The following is a 20,391-nucleotide window of genomic DNA, read 5'->3' as shown; positions in this document are numbered from 1 at the left end:
ACACACACACACGTTTTTAATTTTTAAAATTTATATATATGAATGTTTTGCCTGCATGTATGTAGGTGCACCACAGAAGCCAGAAGAGGGGATCAGATCTTCTGGAACTGGAGTTACAGATGGTTGTTAGCCACCACATGGGTGCTGGGAACTGAACCCAGGTCCTCTGCAAGAGCAGTCAGTGCTCTTAATCACTGAGCCATCTCTCCAGCTCCTGTTTGCTTGTTTTTAAATTTCTATATATAACATTCAAGTTAAGGAAGCACAAACTTAGATCTATGACCTCAATCAGAGATCTAGAAAATATCATTTATTTGACCAATATATATGACTAGCTGATATTTTGGTGGAAAAAGTAAAGTTCAACTTTGTAAAGACTTTTAAGTATTCCTAGAGGACTTCATAAGGCAAGCTCTAAACAAGGGCCTACTGACTATTCTTGAATACTCAAAGCACTTATCTTAGGGTGTTTCTGATAGCCTGGGTTATCCTAAATATAGCCATTAAAGATGATGGAGGAGCTCAAGGGTTCAGAAGGAAAAGAAGTTTTTATAAGCAGACAGACATCTACTTGTAAGTCACGTGGGTGCAGACACAGGACCAGGGAGGTTCAGCTGGAGCAGCCCTTACTGGTCCCACGCCTTGCAGCACCACGTGGACAGCTGACAGAACGAGTGAGTGGTGACAGCTACCATCGTGTGAAAGGCACCACAGTCATCACTTCAGCTCATCTGCCCCCCGCCCCCCCAGATGAACCATGCTGTGCTGGGGAAGGACTAGAGTGCTTCCCACACTTGTGGCAAACACCTTCAACCCCAGATTCCCTGACCCCAGAGCCTGTGCTCTGAAACCATAGGCTCTGGAGCGTACGTTGGAAGGGAAGGAATTGTTCTCTTGGAAGTCACTCATAGAAGCCACGGGGTTCTGTTGCAGCTCAGCTGGGGCAGACACTGCCTTAACTACCATTCCAGTGTCAGGACAAGCCTTGCTCACTCTGAAAAGCACCAGCACACAAATTAAATCTGAATGCCTTGGAACAAGTCTTTAGATTGTTTAGGTGCTCCAGTTACTCCGAGCAGCAGAGCTGAGGGGAGGGTTGGTTGTGAAGGGAGGGCAGGGCTCTGAGGCGCGGGTGGGACCATAGCCGTCTTCTGGCTTCTGAGGACTAATGAAGTCCTCCATTTAGGTAGGCCAGGTACAACTACGGCCTGAGACTGGGTATTCCTATGAACACTAACTCCTGACTTGGGGACTAGGGGAACCCAGAGCCAGGGCGATACAGAGCCAACGATGGAGAAGGCATGCACTGGGCATGTAGGACAGTCCCCCAGTACACGGGACACATCAGACAGGTCATGATTTTAAGTAGAACGTGATTCTATAAAACCCTGCCAACATCAACACTCTACTTGGAAGGTATCTGTTTCATTTTACCTCCTGAGGTTATCAGAACTGAAGGAGGAAGAGAATGTAGTGAGGGGTCTGTATTTCCATTAAAATGAAAAATTCTTGGGAAGTAACAGCACCTTGTTAGAAACATAAAAACAGTAGCCTCAAGATCTAAGTTCCAAAATGCTGCATCAAATTACAGATATATGTTTTGCTCTCTGATCCTAGTAAGGACAGAAATTAAGCCCTCCATTTTACACAGCAGTAATGTTTAAATATACTACTTTTCTGCTACAGGAAAACATAGCCTTTAAAAAGACTCTTTAAAGTTCAAGTTGAGCTTCAAGTAATCACTTTGCAGTAGCTCCAGGAGAATTATTGTTCCTCCGGATTTAAAGTGCCTATTTAAAAAAAAAAGTAGGAAAATGGAAAATACGCCTCAGAGGATTGTATTCCTCAAGGCCACTTGCTTCTTATTTCCAGGCTTTTTTTTTTTTTTACAGGACAGAACGTTGAATTCTTCTCATCTGGCAGGAGATCAAGCCTAACAACTACATCATGAGGTAGCTGAGAACAGAGGAATAAATGTAAGTAATTCTCATCCAAATAGAGGGAAAGAGGGTAAAGCAAGCTTTGGAGAGCCAAGTTCGCTGGGACAGCTTGGAAAAAAATGTAGCCCAAGGGTCTAATGTGTGTCATAGATGAGGAAGGACTCTAAAGATAAGGAACTTCCACTGCCGCTGCTGCTGAAATGGTAAAAAGCGGCCGAGGAGGATGGACTTACACATATCTGCGGTGTGAGCGATCGAAACGGCCCTGGCTTACTGGTGCCACAGAAACAGGCTGGCTGCCCTCCCTTCCATCTTCCCAGTGGGACTCTGTCTTTGGAAAGACAGTTCTTCCTCTTCTTCCTTCACTGCAAATGTGTAGCAATGGAAGCTTGACAACTTGGTTGAGCCATGAGGATGTCAATATCAAACTTTATCACTGGGCCCAGAATGGTGGCACATGCCTTTAATCTGCGGTAGAGGCAGGAGGATCTCTGTGAGTTGTAGGCCAGCCTAGTCTACACAGTAAGTTCCAAGTCAGCCAGGGATACATGGTAAGACTGGTCTTTAAAAAAAAAAAAAAAAATCACTGGGCTAAATTTCAGTAGAAACAATGGGAGAGCTTAGTTAGCGTTCCACACTAAAAGCTGAGCATGATTCCTGTAACCCCAGCATTTGGAAGGCTGAGGCAGGGGATCTTGATGCTGGGCCACTCAAATAAAACCTTGTCTCAGAAATAAAATAAAAGGAATTTAAATATCCGATCTCTGGAGCCAGGCACAGTGGCTCACATTTGTGATCTCAGCCACTGAAAAGCTGAAGCAGGAGGACTGCTGTGAGTTTGAGGCTAACCTGGGCTATATAGTGAGTTTTAGACTAGCCTGGGCTTACACAGTTAGATCTTCTCTCAAAAACAAAACAAAACCCAACAAAAAACCTCAACAATCACTTGGAAAGCTCCAATGATAGAATTGAAAGTAACACATTTTTTCCCTAAACTGTATCAAGGCATTTTAAAACTTAACTGAACTCACATGTCACACATGTAACAAAATGATGCTGAGATATATGTGAATTTATAATAACAGAAATACTCCTGAAAAACAGCATAATTTAGAAAGTTTCATCAGCTTATCTGTAAGACATGCAGAAACCGTCTACACAGTTCAATGTGATGAGACTTTACCGCAGCAAGAGGGAGACACCACCCAAGCTCCTTCTCCAGCTGGGGCAAGAGGATTAGCGCTCATCTTTACCCCACAAATGTCGGTGATTTATAGCTAAGTGAGCTGTAAAGTCTCCAGGGACTATTCAAAAGGCAGCAAGGCCCCTCAGCAGATCAGGCAGTTTTCTTCCCCTCTCTGACTGCATGGGGTGGAAGGGCAACTTCCACCAAGCATCAGCTTGAGTCTTTATGAGCAAACTTCACTTCCGGCAGATACTGGGCATTCTGAGATTCCCCAGAGCTGACAGGGAGAACCACAGGTCTTCCAGCTCCTACCTGTGCAAAAAAGGCTCTGTCTGAGAGCTGAGACTGTATCACAATGATGTAAATTTTAAGAAATAAAATTTTTGTGTCAAGAAAAATCAAGTTCTTGTTGAGTAGGCTGAACCACCCTTGATAATCCGAAGGTCTGGCTTAGACTTTGGGCTGCTACGACACTGGAGTTTTCTTTGTAGGAAGGAGAGAGCACCCCATCCATCCTGGAGATGTAAGGATCAAAGCATTAAGTTCTGGAAAAGACTTTGAGCCCATTAAAAAAAAAGCAACAAATCAACCTAACATTAACACAATAAACATTACGAAGCATACTAGGCAGAGGCCTCAAAAGCCCACAGAACAGCTGGAGAACACGGCCGGTGTGGTGGGGACATGAGGACTTGGATTTTCTGACTGCAGTAGCTTCCTCTCCATATGAGCTCAGCCCATCTATGCAGCTTCGCATTTAAAATCCCGAAGACTCGCTCAGAGCGTTTCCGCCTAGTGCTAAGCACCATGTTGCCCCGCAGGGGAGGTACACTCACTGTCTGTGCAAATGCCAAGATTATCAGCAGATACAGCTGGGTCCTCACTCAAGTGCCAGCAACTTTCCAAGGCAGAGAGACAGGGCTGTGTCCCACCTGCCTCCCTGTTAGGTTCCCAGAAGGCAAGCACAGTTCCTGGGAGATGTTCAGTAAGCATATGCTGACTGACCCAGGGCAGGCTGTCAAGCCTCAGCTATCACTAGCTTCCTCCGTGATGTGGCTAAGGGCAGTCAGGTAACAAAGAAGCCTCGCCTGCCTTACAGTGGGTATTTCTCAGGAGATGTCAGCGCCTCTAAGTCCATGCAATGAAAGCCATCTCATTCCTTCCCAGAGCACCAAATGTCTCCATCCCTCCATCCGGGCAATCAGGAAAGCCAGCTTCGTAGAAGGGGCACTGCAGGGTTTTTAGCACTGCTTGAAGGACTTCCGGGATTCCTGGGATAGCGCACTGGGTAGGAGGTACCAGGTGGAGCCCTGGAGGAGAGTCAGCTATTCCCTAGGGACCTGGCTTCAAGTCCTCCAGGATCTGAGGCACCACAGCAAGGACAGCCTTACCTTCACCACCTCCACACCAAGAATGTGCTTCCTAGACACTGTCTAGGGGAGCCCCCACCCCACTTTTAAACAGTAAAAACAACAGAGCACCAGGGAGGAGAGAACTGTCTATGGCAGGACAACGTGCCAGCACGTCAGCACAAACGAGGTCTGTCCAGCCCAGCAAGCCCGGCAGTCTCTTTTGGTTGCTTCACAGTGTGAGGATCCCAGCACAGCGCTCTCACAGCAAGGAAACAGCACACTCACCCTTAGCCGCACCTTCCTCACATACCAGCTCCTCACTGGTATACACGGTCTTTAATCTGCCAACGAAGAGAAACGCAAACCAAGGAAAACGGACGACAAACTAAAACCAGTTCCATATTTACATGCAGTGTGTTTCACTCAAGGTCAACAGGCTCAAGAACTTATCAGAAGCACCAGGAGACAGGAGTGTATGTAGTTTGGAACTACGATTCAAAAGTAAACATATACAGACAGACTTATTAAGTTATGTGACACAACACACACATACGCACACACGTGCATGCATACATACACGCACTCAACTATCACACTTTTTCTTCTCACAGGATATAAGCACTCTTGAAATTAAAAAAGGGGGGGAGGGGCGGCCGGGCGTGGTGGCGCACGCCTTTAAACCCAGCACTCGGGAGGCAGAGGCAGGCAGATCTCTGTGAGTTCAAGGCCAGCCTGGTCTACATAGTGAGTTCCAGGCCAGCTGGGGCTACAGGGAGATCCTGTATCAAAAAGACAAAAAAAAAAAAAAAAAAGGTAAACTTCATTTTAAATTAAGCACTTAAATCTCTAAAAAAAAAAATATGCTTGGCTATGTTAAACAAGCAAGCCTACGTCAGAATTCAGCCTAGGATATCTCCCCTGAATGCTCACCTACCCTAACCTGAGACTATGGCTCCTTCTGTTGATCATGAGCACAAATTGCACTTCCCCCAAAGATATTTGTGTTTAAAATGTTAGAAACCAGCCTCAGCTGCTAAATGCAACACGTACTTGATAAAAGTACCTTATGGAGAAAGGGCAACTGAAACTTCACCAAGAAAAGACTTCCCAAGATATAAGGGGGTTTAAGGAAAGAAACCTGCATGAAATGACGTACAATTTATTTCACAACACTAAAATGAGAGCAGTTTACAAAAAGGTCATGATTGATTTTGGAACAATAATAAAATTAAATAGAGCCCTACTCTTCAACACAATGTTATCTGCGTATATACATATATATAGTTAAAATAAGTTTGGCACTTAGCAGCTGTTGTTGGTTATTGCATCCCATATTTAAGTCACAAATTTATTTTATAAAATATTATCTGATTTCTGTGCTACAGTGTTAATGAGCAGAATTTTTAAAACGTATTTTTTAAAGTGAATTGACCAAGTCAGCAGGCACTGGTAATACTGCCGTCAGACCCATTTGCATCTGGACAATCAAGTGTCTCCTTGGAGAGGCCTGACACAGACTGAAAAAAACTTTAAACCCCAGGAATGAAAAAAGAGCACAGTTACTGTGGCTGTCCTGGGATTTCGGCTCCTGCTTGGCTCTGGCAAGCCACGGCTGCTCTGTGCAGGTACTTCACCAAAGCCAGCTTGGCCCTTCTGGTACTTTCTCTCCTCTGAAGCTAACCATCTCGCCATCAATAAAGCTCTCTTTCTCAGGAGTGGCTTACTTTGCTGAAAACCTTCACAATGGATCATGGGGGAAATGTGCACCCAACACAGTCCAAGCCTGGCTTTGACTGACGTTGAAGCTGACTGGATGGTGTAAACAGGAGGCACGTCTGGCCTACAGCCATTGCACATTAGATAAAAACCTGGACCGTCTCTTGCCAAGAAGCTCTGGCCACAGGAAGCCGCGACCAGCCTCTCAGAACCCCAGGGGCCTGGTCTCCTTTCAACAGCTTCTGTTAACATTGACTTACTCCCAGCAGGTGTAAGAAAAGCCCTGCAGGAAGGTCGCCCTTATTCATGTCCATGGGTGGGAGGATACGACTGATGTTTTATATGCACGCTAACCGCATATAAACATCTCACATAGGAACTTTCTAGAAGAAATTCCTGTTCTTAAATTTACAACCAAAGGATGTAGTCATAAACTTAGTTATCATTAAGATAAAATGCTGCTTCTTATAGCTATATTCTGAGAGAAAGAAACCCGTAGAAAACAATTAGAAATGAAGCGCTTTGTATTAGAAATGTGATATTGCATACTGTTCAAACTAGGAAGTGACCGAGCACACTGACGTCCCTGATTTCACATCAAGGTGGTCTAATCTGAATGGAAAACAAAATGTTTTTTGTAAAATAAATTCCACTAATGAAAGAATTCGTTGTCCCTAATGGGAGTGGGGCGGAGAGGGTAGTGAGTAATGGAAAAGAGGGAAAACAGGAGAATAATCGCTCTGATAGGAACAGAATGAAATCAAGCTGAGGTAGTTTATTCTACCAGCCGAACGTTACTGGAGCGTAATTCATCTGAAATTCTTACCAGTGCGTGGCATTGAGGCCTGTAACAAAGATGAGATTCTAAACATACACCTGCATTCGAAGATACGGTCTTAACTCCTCAACAGTAAACAAGACTTGGTGTGCTTTCAGACAGATGATACTAGGTTTGGACCCCTGTGTATTTTATCTGGACAGCTTTTAAAAATTTGTTTTAATGTTCTAGTCATGGCCCATCTTTATTACTTGCTCAACTTGGGTCTTTTCTTTTTTAAAGCCTTCTCCCAACTAAGATTCTGGAGAACAGAGAATGGTTCTGCTAAGAATGCAGCCTTCAGGACTCCGCAGCATCACCCAGGACTAACTCGGATCTTTAAGGTAAGCAACTTCCTTTAAGTTCACACAAAGGCTGAGGACTTGACCCCTCCAGGTGACTGAAATTTTTACATTACTAGATTGTTATAAAAGAGGATTTTTGTCTTAGTTTCAATTCACCATAATATAGTTCTAAGAGTCTTAGGACAGAGCACTAATAATAATGGAAACTAACTGGCATGGTGTCCGAGCTAACACATTGGACAATCTCAATTCACTGGGTAGGACTAGGTGCAGCATACCCTTCCAAGTCAGTACACAGACAATCTTGGTATGTTGGATACGTTGCTTTGCATGTATGATTTTTTTTAAACCACAGCCACATACACTTGAACACAGCAGTCAGTAGGGTATGAGTTTCCCCTCAGGGAAAACGCACCTTAAGATTTTGACGTTGCTATTATATATGACACCAATCCCACACCCTCTTCCTTTGGACATCCACTAGGCTCCATGGTCTATGGACGCATCTAGCTAGAGGAATTGATTCCTCCCGGGTAGTTTTTCAACAGTTCCACATTCTCCAAATAAGAGCAGAAGCCCAGGCCTCTAAGCATTAAAAAACCACCAAAGAGTAACCATCCCAAAGCCCAGCACACGCAAGGCTCGGCTGTTTCTCTGTTCTCCTTTACGGCTGTGTGATGCGCGCTAGGGGCAGGATCTCGATTTCGGCTCCCAGCTTCCTCAAGGGGAATGGACCCGGATGCGGAATAAGCCTTGCTGCAGCTGCAGGCGAAAGAGCTTGCAGTTTGCTATGCGCAAGGCTGCACAGCCCGTGCGGCGAAGGTCAGATGGCAAGAGCGGCTTCGTGTGGTGCCAGGTGCCGGTGCTCCTCTTAAACTCACGCACATAGTCATAGTTGGTACCTACACCCGGAAAGTGAGCGGAGCTGAGCCAGCGCACGTCTGAGCCACCGGACACAGGCCCCAGGAAAACCACTGCACAGCGCTTACCTGTGTCAAGGTCTCCGATGACATAGATACTGGCTCCTATGGGGACAGCTCCGTAGACGAAAGATGAACTGGCAGGGATGCACAAGTTTTGATCGTTAAGATAGATCCACCTGGAAACAAAGTCAGCAGACAGGGAAGGGAGTCAGAAACACACTGCAACACGAGGAACACACACAGACAATGGAATGCCACACGCCACCAGCCCATACGGAGAACTCACAAAACCCACACTGCACTTCCAGGAACCACAGCTGTGCTTGCTGTCACCAGACAGGAAGGATCAGACTCCAGGGTGCATCCCACGGAACGGGAATTCCCAACCTGCTGCTTCTACTGCGCACTGAAGCTCTGGGGTCTGCTCACATCAGTGGTATACTGCTTCCGCTTTAGATTTATTGTTTTAGTACGTGCCTGTGTGTGTCTGTGTATAGGTGTCTGAACGTGAGTGTACTGCCCACAGAGGCAGAAGAGGGTATCGGATCCCCTGGAGCAGTTGGGCACCACCAGAGGTGGGCTGTGGGAACTGAATTTGGGTCCTTTGCAAGAGCAGTGCACACTGGTAACTGCTGAGCCATCTGCCCAGCCTTTCAGTATGCTTATCCCTAAACAGAGTCCTGTCACACTTGCTCACCCACCCCTCATCTGCCCCTTCACCTGGACACCTTCCAATTTGGGGCTATGTAAATAAAACTTACGGCAACACTAGGGCCTTTTTAAAAAAATATTTTATTATTTTTATTTTATGTGTATGAGTGTACTGCCTGCATGTATGTGAGTGCACCCGTGTCGTACAATGCTGCGGAAGTCAGTAGAGGGCTTCGGATTCCCTGAAACTGGAGATAAGGATGGTTCGTAGCCACCATGTGGGTGCTGGGAATCAAATCCAGGTCCTCTGCAAGAGCAGTCAATGCTCTTAACCACTGAGCCATCTCTCCAGCCCCCACCAGGGTCTTTCTGTAGACTTACAGAATTGCTGCATTCTACAGAAAGGACATAAGTCACTTAAATGATGAGAAAATGCCCCTTTCCAATAAGCAAGGCACAGGAATCCCAACTGCTGGGTCTCATCACTGGCTCTTGGTGCTGTCATTTTTCTGAAGACTTTAGCCATTATAATGGCAGGCTCTTTCCTGAAGGCTAACATGGTAAGCATTTGGGAATGAGCTTACTGGTTACTTAATGTCTGTTTAAAGAATTACTCATTTTAGAAAACAAGTTTATGATTTTATTATTGAGTGTCAGATATGTTATATTCAGTGAATATGAGTTCTTTGTTAGATATATATGTTTAAAACATTTTTTTGACTTTTATTTTTTGCACATATGTGTTTTGCCTGCATATATGTGCAATACCTGCGGAGGCCAGAAGAGGGCATCAGATCCCCTGGAACTAGAGTTATAGATGGTTGTTAGCTGCCACAGGGGTGCTGAGAACTGAACTTAGGTCCTCCCCAAGAGCAGCCAGTACTCTTAACCATTGAGACCTCTCTCTAGCCCCTAGACAGAGAGATTTTGAGTTTTTTTTCTAAGCATGTAGTCTGCCTTTTCATTTCCTTCCTTCCTTCCTCCCTCTCCCTCCCTCCCTCCAATTATTAAGGGCAAAGTCTGAAGGCAGTCCCCTGTACTACAAACTATGCAGTAGTTTCCCACATCTGGGGAAATCAAAGGGGTCTGCAACAGATAAGCCTCACCCTGGGAAAAACACCTTTGTGATCATGGTATCTCCCCTACCAGGTTAAGTGTTCTTTTATTTTTGAGACAGGGTCTTATGTAGCCTAGGGCTGGTCCTTAACTCCTGATCCTCCTGTCTCTACCTCTTGAGTGCTGGGATTACAGGCATGTACCACCTCACCTGATTTATGAGGTGTTGGAGACCAAACTCAGGGCTTTGTGCATCCTAGACAAGCACTCCACCAAATAAGCCACATCCCAGCCCTATTTTTTTTTAATGTAATCTTTTGAGAAACAAAAGCCTTAAAATTTTTTTTATTACTTTATTTGTGTACATGCGTGTGTTTGCATGTGCCATGATGTACTTGTGGAAGTGAGAGGACAACTTTCAGGAGTCCACATGTGGGTCTCAAAAATTGAACTCAGGTAGTCAGGCTTGGGATCACCTGTATCCACTGGACCACCTCCACAGGTTTTTATTTTTTAGTGTCCAGTGACCATTTTCAGTTATATGTCATATATATATATATAATTTTTAAATATTTTTTTTCTTTTTGAGACAAGGTCTCCCTGTAACCCTAGATGGCCTGGAAGTTGCTATGTAGACCAGGCTGGCCTGAATCTCTCAGAGATTCACCTGCCTTTGCCTCCCAAGTGCGGGGATTAAAGGTGGGCACCACCACGCCTGCCAACGTATGTCTTGATTTAGAAGGGCCATTTGCCCTGGTAAGTGGACACGTGGTCTTTCAGAATAATCTTTTTGAAATTTTAACCCAACATCCCTGAAAGAGTTAGATGAAGCTGTAAAAGCTGATCTGTGCAGATGACCCCCAAACATGGCCTCAACAGCTCAACAGTTCAGAGTTCCTGATTTCAAAACAAGTGGTCCAGGTGACCCCTTCCTGTATGGCCGAGGCTCAAGTGGAACAGGAGTACAAGACACAGCCTCTGGGTCATGTGTTCGGCTCCTGCTGTCAGGACAGGCATGAAGGCACACGGCTTTGAGTGTTACCTGCCATCTCCCTGACCTTCTCCCTCTCCTTTTCACAGGTGAAAAGCATACTCCCTGACCTTGGTTCACTTAGCTAACCTGCCTCCACTCCTTCATTGGTATAGTGGGAATGTCAGACGCTATCCTCAGCCTTAAACAACTGCTGTGGGCACGCAGCAGGTCCTGCTCTTACAGGTCTGGATCAACTCCCCAGTCTCCTCCTCTCTAGATGCTCTCCCTCATCTCTGACAGCAAGCATGCAGCTTGTGTTAGCTATTTCTGCATTCTTTTTTTCTTGGTGCTAGCAACTGAACCCAAGGCTTCACACATTCACACATGTCAAACATGTGCTCTCCTAACTGAGCCACACCCCAGGCCAACACCTGCCTTCTTCAGAGTCCTTTTTCGTCCCCCAAAGTTGCTGGTTAATAATCACATACACTATTTCCCTGTTCAGATACTGGAGAAGTTTCAGTCTCTGGGCTCGACCAAGCAATGTGGTCAAGGGCAAGGTCTATACTCTTCCATTCTCTAGTCCAAAATTCCTGCTGAGGTGTCTGAAGTGCCCACTTCTTCCTAACCATCACATGTGAATGGCATAACACAGCAAGGCAGAGCAGTGTGGTGTTTTGTGGACATCTGACCACCAACTCTCACACATGGCAGGTAGGGGGACTGGCTCAGCCCTAAGACAAAAACGTGCAGGTTAACCGTCAGCCCTGTGAACAAGATCAGGATAAAGAAACTGCGCCTGGTGATCATGCAAATGGGATGGAGAGAAAACAATTAGCTTGGTCAATAGCTGTGTAGCAAGGCCTGGGATGTGCTGTGTGAACACAAAGCCTGTTAGGATACACCTCATCTGGACAGGACTTGTGATCTGCAACTGACCTACAGCTTAGGATACTGCACATCCATTGCTAAGATGCACCTGACAGTTCTTCCACGATTCCCTCCTTCCTTCACCCTTTTAAGGTCTCAGTATGTACTGAGGTTGGCACTAGACTTGAAATTCTCCTGCTTTAACCTCCTGACTGCTAGGATTACAGGTGTGCACCACCATGCTTGGCCATCTCTGACTTTTGTTTTGAGACAGGGTCTCCCTGTAGCCCCAGCTGGCCTGGAACTTGCTATGTAGACTAGGCTGGCCTGGAACTTGCTACGTAGAGCAGGCTTGCCTCGATCTCACAGAGAGCCACCTGTCTTTGCCTCATGAGTGTTGGGATTAGAGACTTGCGTCACCATGCCTGACACCTCTGCCTTTTCTAAGTGAGCTGAGTCGGGTGTAATAGGTTTCACTTGCTGGCATTTTCAAGCCTGTGACGGCAGCCTAATTTCCAACAGTTTACCCAGGATAAAATGGGTTTGTGGTTTTGTCTTTGCGAGGGAAGGAGAGTTTCAGGGTTCCACTGAGCCCTTCTGCCCACAAAGGTCCCCAACCCGAGTATTCAGCCTGCTGTCAAATGCACACAATTCCACTGCACACTCACAGGTGAAAAGCACACTGACGCTGACAATGAAACTTCAAGGTTAACATGAAGGACATGCATCGAGGGAGAGGCGAGAAACACAGACAGCTAGCTCTAAGATGTAAAAGGAGGGCAGGACATGAGAAGGAAGGGGCCACAAGCACATCTGAGCCTCAGGTTACTGAGCTGCTCAGCAGAGCCAAGGGCTGTTGTGCTGGGCTGGTAAGCAGTGGGAAAGAGCAGAGGGTCCTGAGCCGGGGTCTGGGAGGACCAAACTGTCTGATTCACCTTCCAGAAGCGCAGGAAGGAGAACACATGTGCAGTGCTGCTCTGAGGTGAGGAGGGTGTCTGCAGCAGGGGTGAAGGTGCGTGTGAGAAACCTTGCCCAGCTGAACAGTAAGATGAGACGATGGCAGGGACAACAGCGGAGGAATGGAAGGGCCCTTTCAGAGTGTGGGGACAACTGGGAAGACAGCACTGTGGTGAAGAGCACAGGGACATGGGACTTTCAGACAGAACCCTCGCCCCGCTCTGTCTGTATGTCTTATCATGACTTGGGGCTAGCCTGTGGCACTGTTTATCGTTTTGCTTTTCTTCAAACACTTTTGTTTTTCTTCAGAAACACAGAAAATGTAAGATATGGCATTTCTCCAGGAAAGTTTAAACCTAAAAATAGGGAACAAAGACAGGAAAAGCAAGCGATTACTTACAATCCACAGTCTCAGCGTAAGACAAGAGCGCTTGGGCAGCAGCTTCCACAGCACGCACGGAGGACGTGTGGGAGTACTGATCACTGCGAGCCCAATGCTGCGTTTGTTTTTCCTGTCAATATTTTTGGGAAAGGCTGTTCTTTACAGTCAGGACAGTGGGGTGGGCGCAAAGGACTCCGCAGCCAGAGTGCTGAGTGTGGGTTCCAGCTCTGATGTCCCTGAGTGTAGAACAGGACCGAGGACAGCGTTGTCCCACAGAGACAGCAAGCACTGAGGGAGAGCCTGCCCGGTGCTTGCTACTATGCATGTTACACACACGTGTGAGCATCCTGTATGTCACATTCATAGGAGATCTTAACGCTTGCTTCCTGTTTACAAACTAGCACTGGGGAGCTGAAAATGTTTCTTTTTTAAAATGTTTTATTATTTCTATGATATGTGTATGGAGTGTATTGCCTACATGTGTGTAAGTGCACCCGTTTTGTGCAATACCTGCAGAGGTCAGAAGAAGGCATCAAATCTCCTGAACTGGAGGTATGGATGGTTGTTAGCCACCATATGAGTGCTGGGAATTGAACTTGGATCCTCTGCAAAAGCAAGTGCTTCTTTTTAAAAAATTTTTATTTATTAGTTTTATTTTAGTGTATGCATGTACTGCCTGCATGTGTATAAGTGCACCCGTGTTGTGCACTGCCCATGGAGGTCAGAAGTGGGTGTCAGACTCCCCTGGAACTGTAGTTACAGATGGTTATGTGGGTTACAGCTGTCATGTGGGTGCTTGGAATGGAACCTGGGTCCTCTGTAAAAACAGCCAGTGCTCCTAACCGCTGAGCATTTCTCCAGCTCCTGAAGCTGAAAATGTATGAATTTTATTTGGAAGTACATTTTTTAAATTTTATTTTTTTCTTTTATGTGTATGCATGTACTACTGCCTGCATGTAGGTCAGTGCACCCGTGTCGTGCAATGCCCGCGGAGGTCAGAAGAGGCTGTTGGATCCCCTGGGACTAGAGTTATAGACCGTTGTTGGCTGCCATGTGGGTGCTAGGATTCGAAACTGGGTCTTTTGCAAGAACAACCAGTGTTGAGCAGAACACAGAATGCTGAGCCATCTCTCCAGCCCCTGGAAGTACTTTAAAAAAAAAAAAATCTATATCTCTATCTATATCTATATATAGATATAGATAGATATAAAAGGTTTTATTTTATTTTTGTGTGCATTTGTGTATGTATCCATGTGTGTGGGTGGCTGCATGTGTGTGGAGGCTGATGTCACACCTGGATTTTACATGGATGCTGGAGACAGAACTTGGGTCCTCATGCTTGAAAACCAAGCACTTTACTGAGTCATCTCCCCAGCTCCTAGAAGAACTTTTTTTTGGTCTTTTTGAGACAGGGTCTCCCTGTAGCCCCAGCTGTCCTGGAACTTGCTATGTAGGCCAGGCTGGCCTTGAACTCACAGAGATCCGCATGTCTCTGCCACCCGAGTGCTGGGACTAAAGGTGTGTGCCACCACGCCCACCTGGAAGTACCTGGGTTCAGTCCCCAGCAGGTCAGTAGCTCACAACTGCCTGTAAGTCTAGCTCCAGGGAAATGGGATGCCTTCTTCTGGCCTCCTCAGATACTACATTCATGTGGCAAACATTCACACAGACACATATCCATAAATAAATAAATGTAAGGGGCTGGAGGGATGTTTGGTGTTTAGAGCAGCTGCTCCACTTGCAGAGGACTTTGGTGTGGCTCTCAACACTTTCGTAAGCAGCTCACAACCACCTGCAACTCCAGTTCCAGGGGCTCCAATGCCCTCTTCTGACCTTCTCAGACACAGCACACACATGATGCACACACACAAAAAAGTTTGTTTTAAAAAAATTTTTTGGATTTATTTTATATGTATAAGTGTTTTGCATGCATGTATATAAGTGCGCCACATATGTACAATGCCTGCAGAGGCCAGACGAGGGTGTTAGACTCCCTGGAACTGGAGTTACAGATGGTTGTTAGTTGCCATGTGGGTGTTGGAACCACACCTGGGTCTCTGCATGAGCAGCCAGTGTGCTTAATGACTGAGCCATTATCTCCTGCCCCAAAATAAAATAAAGTTTCAGAAACCATTGAAATAAATAGCAACAAAAGAACAATACTCCTATGTTTAGTGATTATAAACTTAAAGTAATAGTTATATTTACAGTTCATCAACGATAAACACGAAGCAGGCTGATTGGTAGAGACAGAGTTCTAGCAATACAGCATGTCACAGGGCAGACCGAAAAGCTTTACTCTCAGATGTAAGTCTGACACAGGCAGTAAGGACAGAAGGCGAAAACACAAGCCACTTCTGACAAGCTGCAGCTCATGTTGATTTCACATGAGCCAGACATTAGGAAAAAGGTTTGTGTCAATGTTTTATCAAAAGCCAAACAAGTGGCTACTGCTCGGTAATCAAGTGAGACTGTCTCAGACTCACGTGGGCAGGAAATGAATATGCTGCTTCCTACCCTGGACAGCGGCTCCCATGGTGACAATACTACGGGAGAAATAAATGCAGCAAGTCTTTCAAATTCTCTGCTTCCTCCCTACATATCAAACAGTAAACTGTTCTCACATGTTGTCTAGTCACTTCTCCTAAGGCAGTTGACTCCTAATGACCAGAAGCAAAAAGGGCTATGAAAAATCCTATATCCAAAATGCACAAACCATCAGGCAACAGTTGCACGTATTTCTAACCTTCTGGTATCTGCTCACTGTCGCCCCAATCTAAACCAGTATGAAATATTATCTTGTGGCACCCCCTCTGGTAACAGGACAGAGGTACTCCTGGTACAGCAGGTTCCTTTTGGCATCTGAACAGGTCACTGGAATAGGAGGCTGCTTAGTGTTTACAATGGTTAAGTGTGTGGGAGCGGTGGCTGGTGTGTTAAGTTTGTTATTTGTGTGTGTGTGTGTGTGTGTAAGCCATGTCGAGGTCAGAGGACAATCTGAGGGTCAGATCTTGGGGATTGAAATCAGGTTATTGGGCCTGACGGCACAGGCCTTCACCTACTGAGCCATCTGACTGGCCCCTGTCAAGTGTTTTAAGATCTCAGATGCCACAGTTAACCAGATTAACAGCACATGATGGAGTGTCCGCCAGTGGCCAGGTCCAAAGCTGGCAGCTAATATGGAGCTCATTACATGGGACCTTGCCCTACAGATGTTCACAGAGGGCAGTTACATGCAGAACATGAGGTGATCACAGATGAGCGTGACCTTGCCCTACAGATGTTCACAGAGGGCAGTTACATGCAGAACATGAGGTGATCACAGATGAGCGTGAAGACTGCAAGCCTGGAGAAGGCTTTCTCCAGACAGTGACAGTTAGGCATGATTTTGGAAAAGGTCAAATTAATTGGATGAATAATGAGAAGAGAAATTTCAGGCAGAAACAGCACCCGAGAGCTGAGGTAGTCACACATCAGGAGTGGCTAAGTGTGAGGCCCCTGGGCTGGACAGCAGCAGCAAAAGCAGACAAGGCCTGTCATAAAAACACATGTTCAGGAGCCTAAGTGTCATCCTAAAAGGTAGGGACCGATCATAAACAACTAAATAACACGATCTGCTCTAAATTTCAGAGACCCATTTCCATAGCTTTAAGTCACCCACTTCTGAAGTCACTGGAAAAGTATCCAGCATGCACTGGACATAAGCTCTAAGTGGGTAACTCGGCAAAGTCACTGGAAGTAAGAACACAGCACAGCTAAGACCTGTCTCTGAAAGCTCAGAGGGGCAGAAGCTGCGCAGGGCCGCCCGTTACCTCTTAAACTCGTCATGGTAGAATTCTGATTTGCAGGTGACCATCTCACTGCCCTGGATGTCCTCTCGACTTCTGACACCCCCAAACACATACAGCTCCATGGCAACACCACAGGCCACCGCTCCAAACCTGCAAGGCCAGAGGAGAGGTGCCAGCTTAGAACCCAAGACCTCAGTTCTAGTTCCTCTGTCTGTCTGTCTTTTTGTAGCCCAGGTTGGTCTGGAACTCACAGCAAGCCTCCTGCCTCAGCGGCCCCCCAAGTACTAAGATGACAGGCACGCACCAGCACGCCCAACCCTATTCCTTCTGTTTTGCCTTTATATGTGTCTGTGGTTGTAGCATGTGCATATGCATACTCACACATGTGGGCATATGTGTGGGGGGTGTGCATGCACGTGGGTGTGAGTGCGGAGGCCCAAGGCTGATGCTGGAAGTCTTCCTCAATCGCTCTCTGCCTTATTCATTGAGGCAGAGTCTCTCAGTTGAACCCAAGCACAGCAATCAAGTTTGTCTAGCTAGCCAGCCTGCTTGGGGATCCCCATCTCTGTCTTTCAAGTTCTGGAATTATAGAAGGGCATCAGGCCTCCCTGGCGTTTATGTAATGGGTGCTACGTGCCAGGGATCTGAACTCTGGTCCTCATGCCTACTTGTGGGTGCTCTATCCACTGCCCATCTCCCCAGCTTGTTCTAACTGCATCACTCTGTGTTCCATGCGCACATGGGCCTTCCTTTTTTGGAAGATCCCAGGCTCTGTGGCCTCAGAAGTACCAGGAGCAGCACACCAACAGTCACGCACACTTTTTCTTACCTCCTCTCCTTCAGTGGACATATGGCCGTCCACTGCTGCGTCCGTGGATCGTAACACTCCACAGACTCAAAGAGCTTTCCGTAGGACCCTCCACCCATGGCATAGATTTTCTTTTTCATGGCTGCATAGCAGCCGATCTGAAAGGAGAGAAGAGCAGGAAGGGCAGTGTTTACCATGAGAGCTGGACAGGCAGAAGGTCCAGAGAGCACTGAGAGACAAGGGCTGGTTCCCAACAGCAGATGACCGTGCCTCCAAGCACGGCAGGACTCTGAGGACAGGAGAGCTGGGGCACACACAGGAAATTCCCAGAAAAGGAGTCTCTTCTACCATCAGTAAAAGAAGCCAGCAGATCTACTTTTCTTTATTTTTCTGGTCCCTGCTGGGGGTGGAGCCAGAGCCTTACACATACCAGCATAGACACTGCACCCCATCTCAGCTGGCCCACAATCCTACTTGTCAAATTTATTTTTACATTAATTAATTATTTATTTTTTGTCTTTTTGAGACAGGGTCTCCCTGTAGTCCCAGCTATCCTGGAACTCATTATGTAGACCAGGCTGGCCTCGAAGGCACAAAGATCTGCCTGCCTCTGCCTCCCGAGTGCTGGGATTAAAGGCGTGCACCACAGCACCCAGCATTTGTATGGGGGTACGTATGCCACAGTGCACATGTGGTGGTCAAAGGACCACCCGGAGGGGCCATTCTCTTCTGTCACTTGGGCTCTGGGCTCAAACTCAGACCATCAGGCTTGGCAGCATCTTTACTCGCTGAGCCATCTCACTGGTCCATAATCTTACATAAAGGATTTTTTTTTGGTCTTTTTGAGTCAAGTTCTCCCTGTAGCCCCAGCTGGCCTGGAACTCACTGTGTAGACCAGGCTGGCCTTGCACTCAGAGATCAGCCTGCTACTGCTTCCTGAGTGCTGGGATTAAAGGCATGGCCCACCAGGCCTGGCTAACTAAAGGATTTTAAAAAATTATTTTTATTTATATGAGTGTTCTGCTTTCATGTATGTAAGGGTACCCATGCGTACAATGTTGGAGGCCAGAAGACGGTACTGGAAACCCTGGAACTGGAGTTACAGTCGACTGCTAGCCACCAGGTGGATGTGGGGAAAGGAGTCCTCTGTAAGAGCAGCAAGTGCTCTAACTGCTGAGCCATCTCTCCAGTACTGCCCCCCCATTATCTTACTTAAAAAAAAATTTATCTTTATTTTATGTGTATGAGTGTATTGCTTGCATGTGTGTTAAGTGCACCCATGTTGTGCAGTGCCCAGAGGTCAGAAGAGGGTGTCAGATCCCTTGGAACTGGAGTTACAGACGGTTATTAGCCACCATATGCATGCTGGAAATCAAACCCTGGGTCCTCCGCAAGAGCAGCCAGTGCTCTTAACCACTGAGCATCTCTGCAGCTCCTAATTTCACTTTTAACAAGTGCTTTCAAACACTGGGATGCAGCTCAATGGCAGAGTGCTTACTTAGGGCAGCATGGAGTGAGGCATGGAGTGGGTGGGGCCTGCTAGGACCGCTTTCTTCTCATTAAGATTTAAGATTTTACACAAGTAGGAGCTGTTCAATTCCTGTTGTAACTGGTTATCTAGATGGGCACAGTGAGAGACTTAGGGATACCCATGACATGAAGCAGGGCCATGGCCTGATGCTCATTAGACAGTGTCTTCCTACAGCAGGAGTCTGAGGATGCAGGGTCGTGGGAGCCACTGACAGGTCTCTCCCACTCCTGTAGGGTAAGAAACATGTGGGAAAGGTCCAGCTCCTCCCAATCTGAGCAGATTCATGAAGTGTCTATCCACTGAAGACCCTGCATACAGCAGTGCTTAGAGCCCGGTGGGATGAACCTTCACACACACTCCCTCCTGCTCTGGTGTGTGGCCCTGAGGTGAAGGGCAGCCGCCAATGGAGAGAATCTGGACCTTGATGCCGAGGCACACTGGGGATGCCGCCCAGTGGTAGAGTGTCTGCCCGTGGGCACAGCACCCACCCTGCAGGTGTGATGCTGGGTGCCTCCCTCCCACTGCCAACAACCAACCAACACCAGAAAGAAACACTCTGAAGCCAATGTGTGCAGAAACAGTCCTGGCGATAGCCCTCACCTTTCTAACCATGGTCAAGTCAGGCTGCTTCGTCCAGGTTTTTGAATAAATGTCGTAACACTCCATGGAGATAAGCTCCCGGTCCCTGTCTTCCCCTCCCAGGATGTACAGCATTCCATCTATCTCCACGATCCCAAAGTTGTGCCTCGCCTGGAAAGACACCAGAAATCTTTGTAGGAGAAAGCAGATATTCCATATTCGATAAACATCATGGGCATCCTTTTATTCTGGCATTCCAGCAAAGAGGAACCGTGTTCACACTTGCTCCCTCCTGGGACACTTCGATGCCTGTGGCTTCCCAAGCATACCAGAGTAGGTCTCGGGACCAGGAGAAGGTGTGGACTCATCAGCAGAGATGCTGTGCCTAGCCCTAACACTCAGATCTACCACCGCTCAGCAAGGCCGGCTCAACCACATTTCTGTGCAGCTATGGGCAGGCGGGTTTCTGAGGTGACTGTGAAAGATGACAAGGACCACAGCAGTGTGGACAAGCAGCGGGGAGGGTGGGCAGCGGGGGGACGGGCAGCAGGAGG

General features: G+C 46.8%; 1 protein-coding gene and 1 pseudogene across 4 annotated transcripts in view; both read right to left on the bottom strand.

The window, feature by feature from the left end:
* Gan (gigaxonin) overlaps positions 1 to 20,391 on the bottom strand; it is a 95,997-nt gene that overhangs the window by 33,286 nt on the left and 42,320 nt on the right. For 2 of the 4 annotated variants that reach the window (XM_029562294.1, XM_008830635.3), the window contains 5 exons: positions 19,859 to 20,008; positions 17,749 to 17,885; positions 16,941 to 17,069; positions 8,306 to 8,415; positions 5,622 to 8,218 (listed from right to left, as the gene is read on the bottom strand). In XM_029562294.1, the coding sequence (XP_029418154.1) occupies positions 8,037 to 8,218; positions 8,306 to 8,415; positions 16,941 to 17,069; positions 17,749 to 17,885; positions 19,859 to 20,008 (708 nt within the window). In that variant the 3' untranslated portion in view covers positions 5,622 to 8,036. Of the gene's footprint in view, positions 1 to 5,621; positions 8,219 to 8,305; positions 8,416 to 16,940; positions 17,070 to 17,748; positions 17,886 to 19,858; positions 20,009 to 20,391 lie in introns of those variants that run through there. The other 2 variants (XM_029562293.1, XM_029562295.1) reach the window with 1 other exon arrangement.
* On the bottom strand, positions 9,900 to 10,048 carry LOC115069935 (annotated as a pseudogene).

This window comes from Nannospalax galili, unplaced genomic scaffold (genome assembly GCF_000622305.1).
Source record: "Nannospalax galili isolate Female #2095 unplaced genomic scaffold, S.galili_v1.0 scaffold2675, whole genome shotgun sequence".
Classification (NCBI taxonomy): Eukaryota; Metazoa; Chordata; class Mammalia; order Rodentia; family Spalacidae; genus Nannospalax; species Nannospalax galili.
This window is presented reverse-complemented; position numbering and strand designations above follow the sequence as displayed.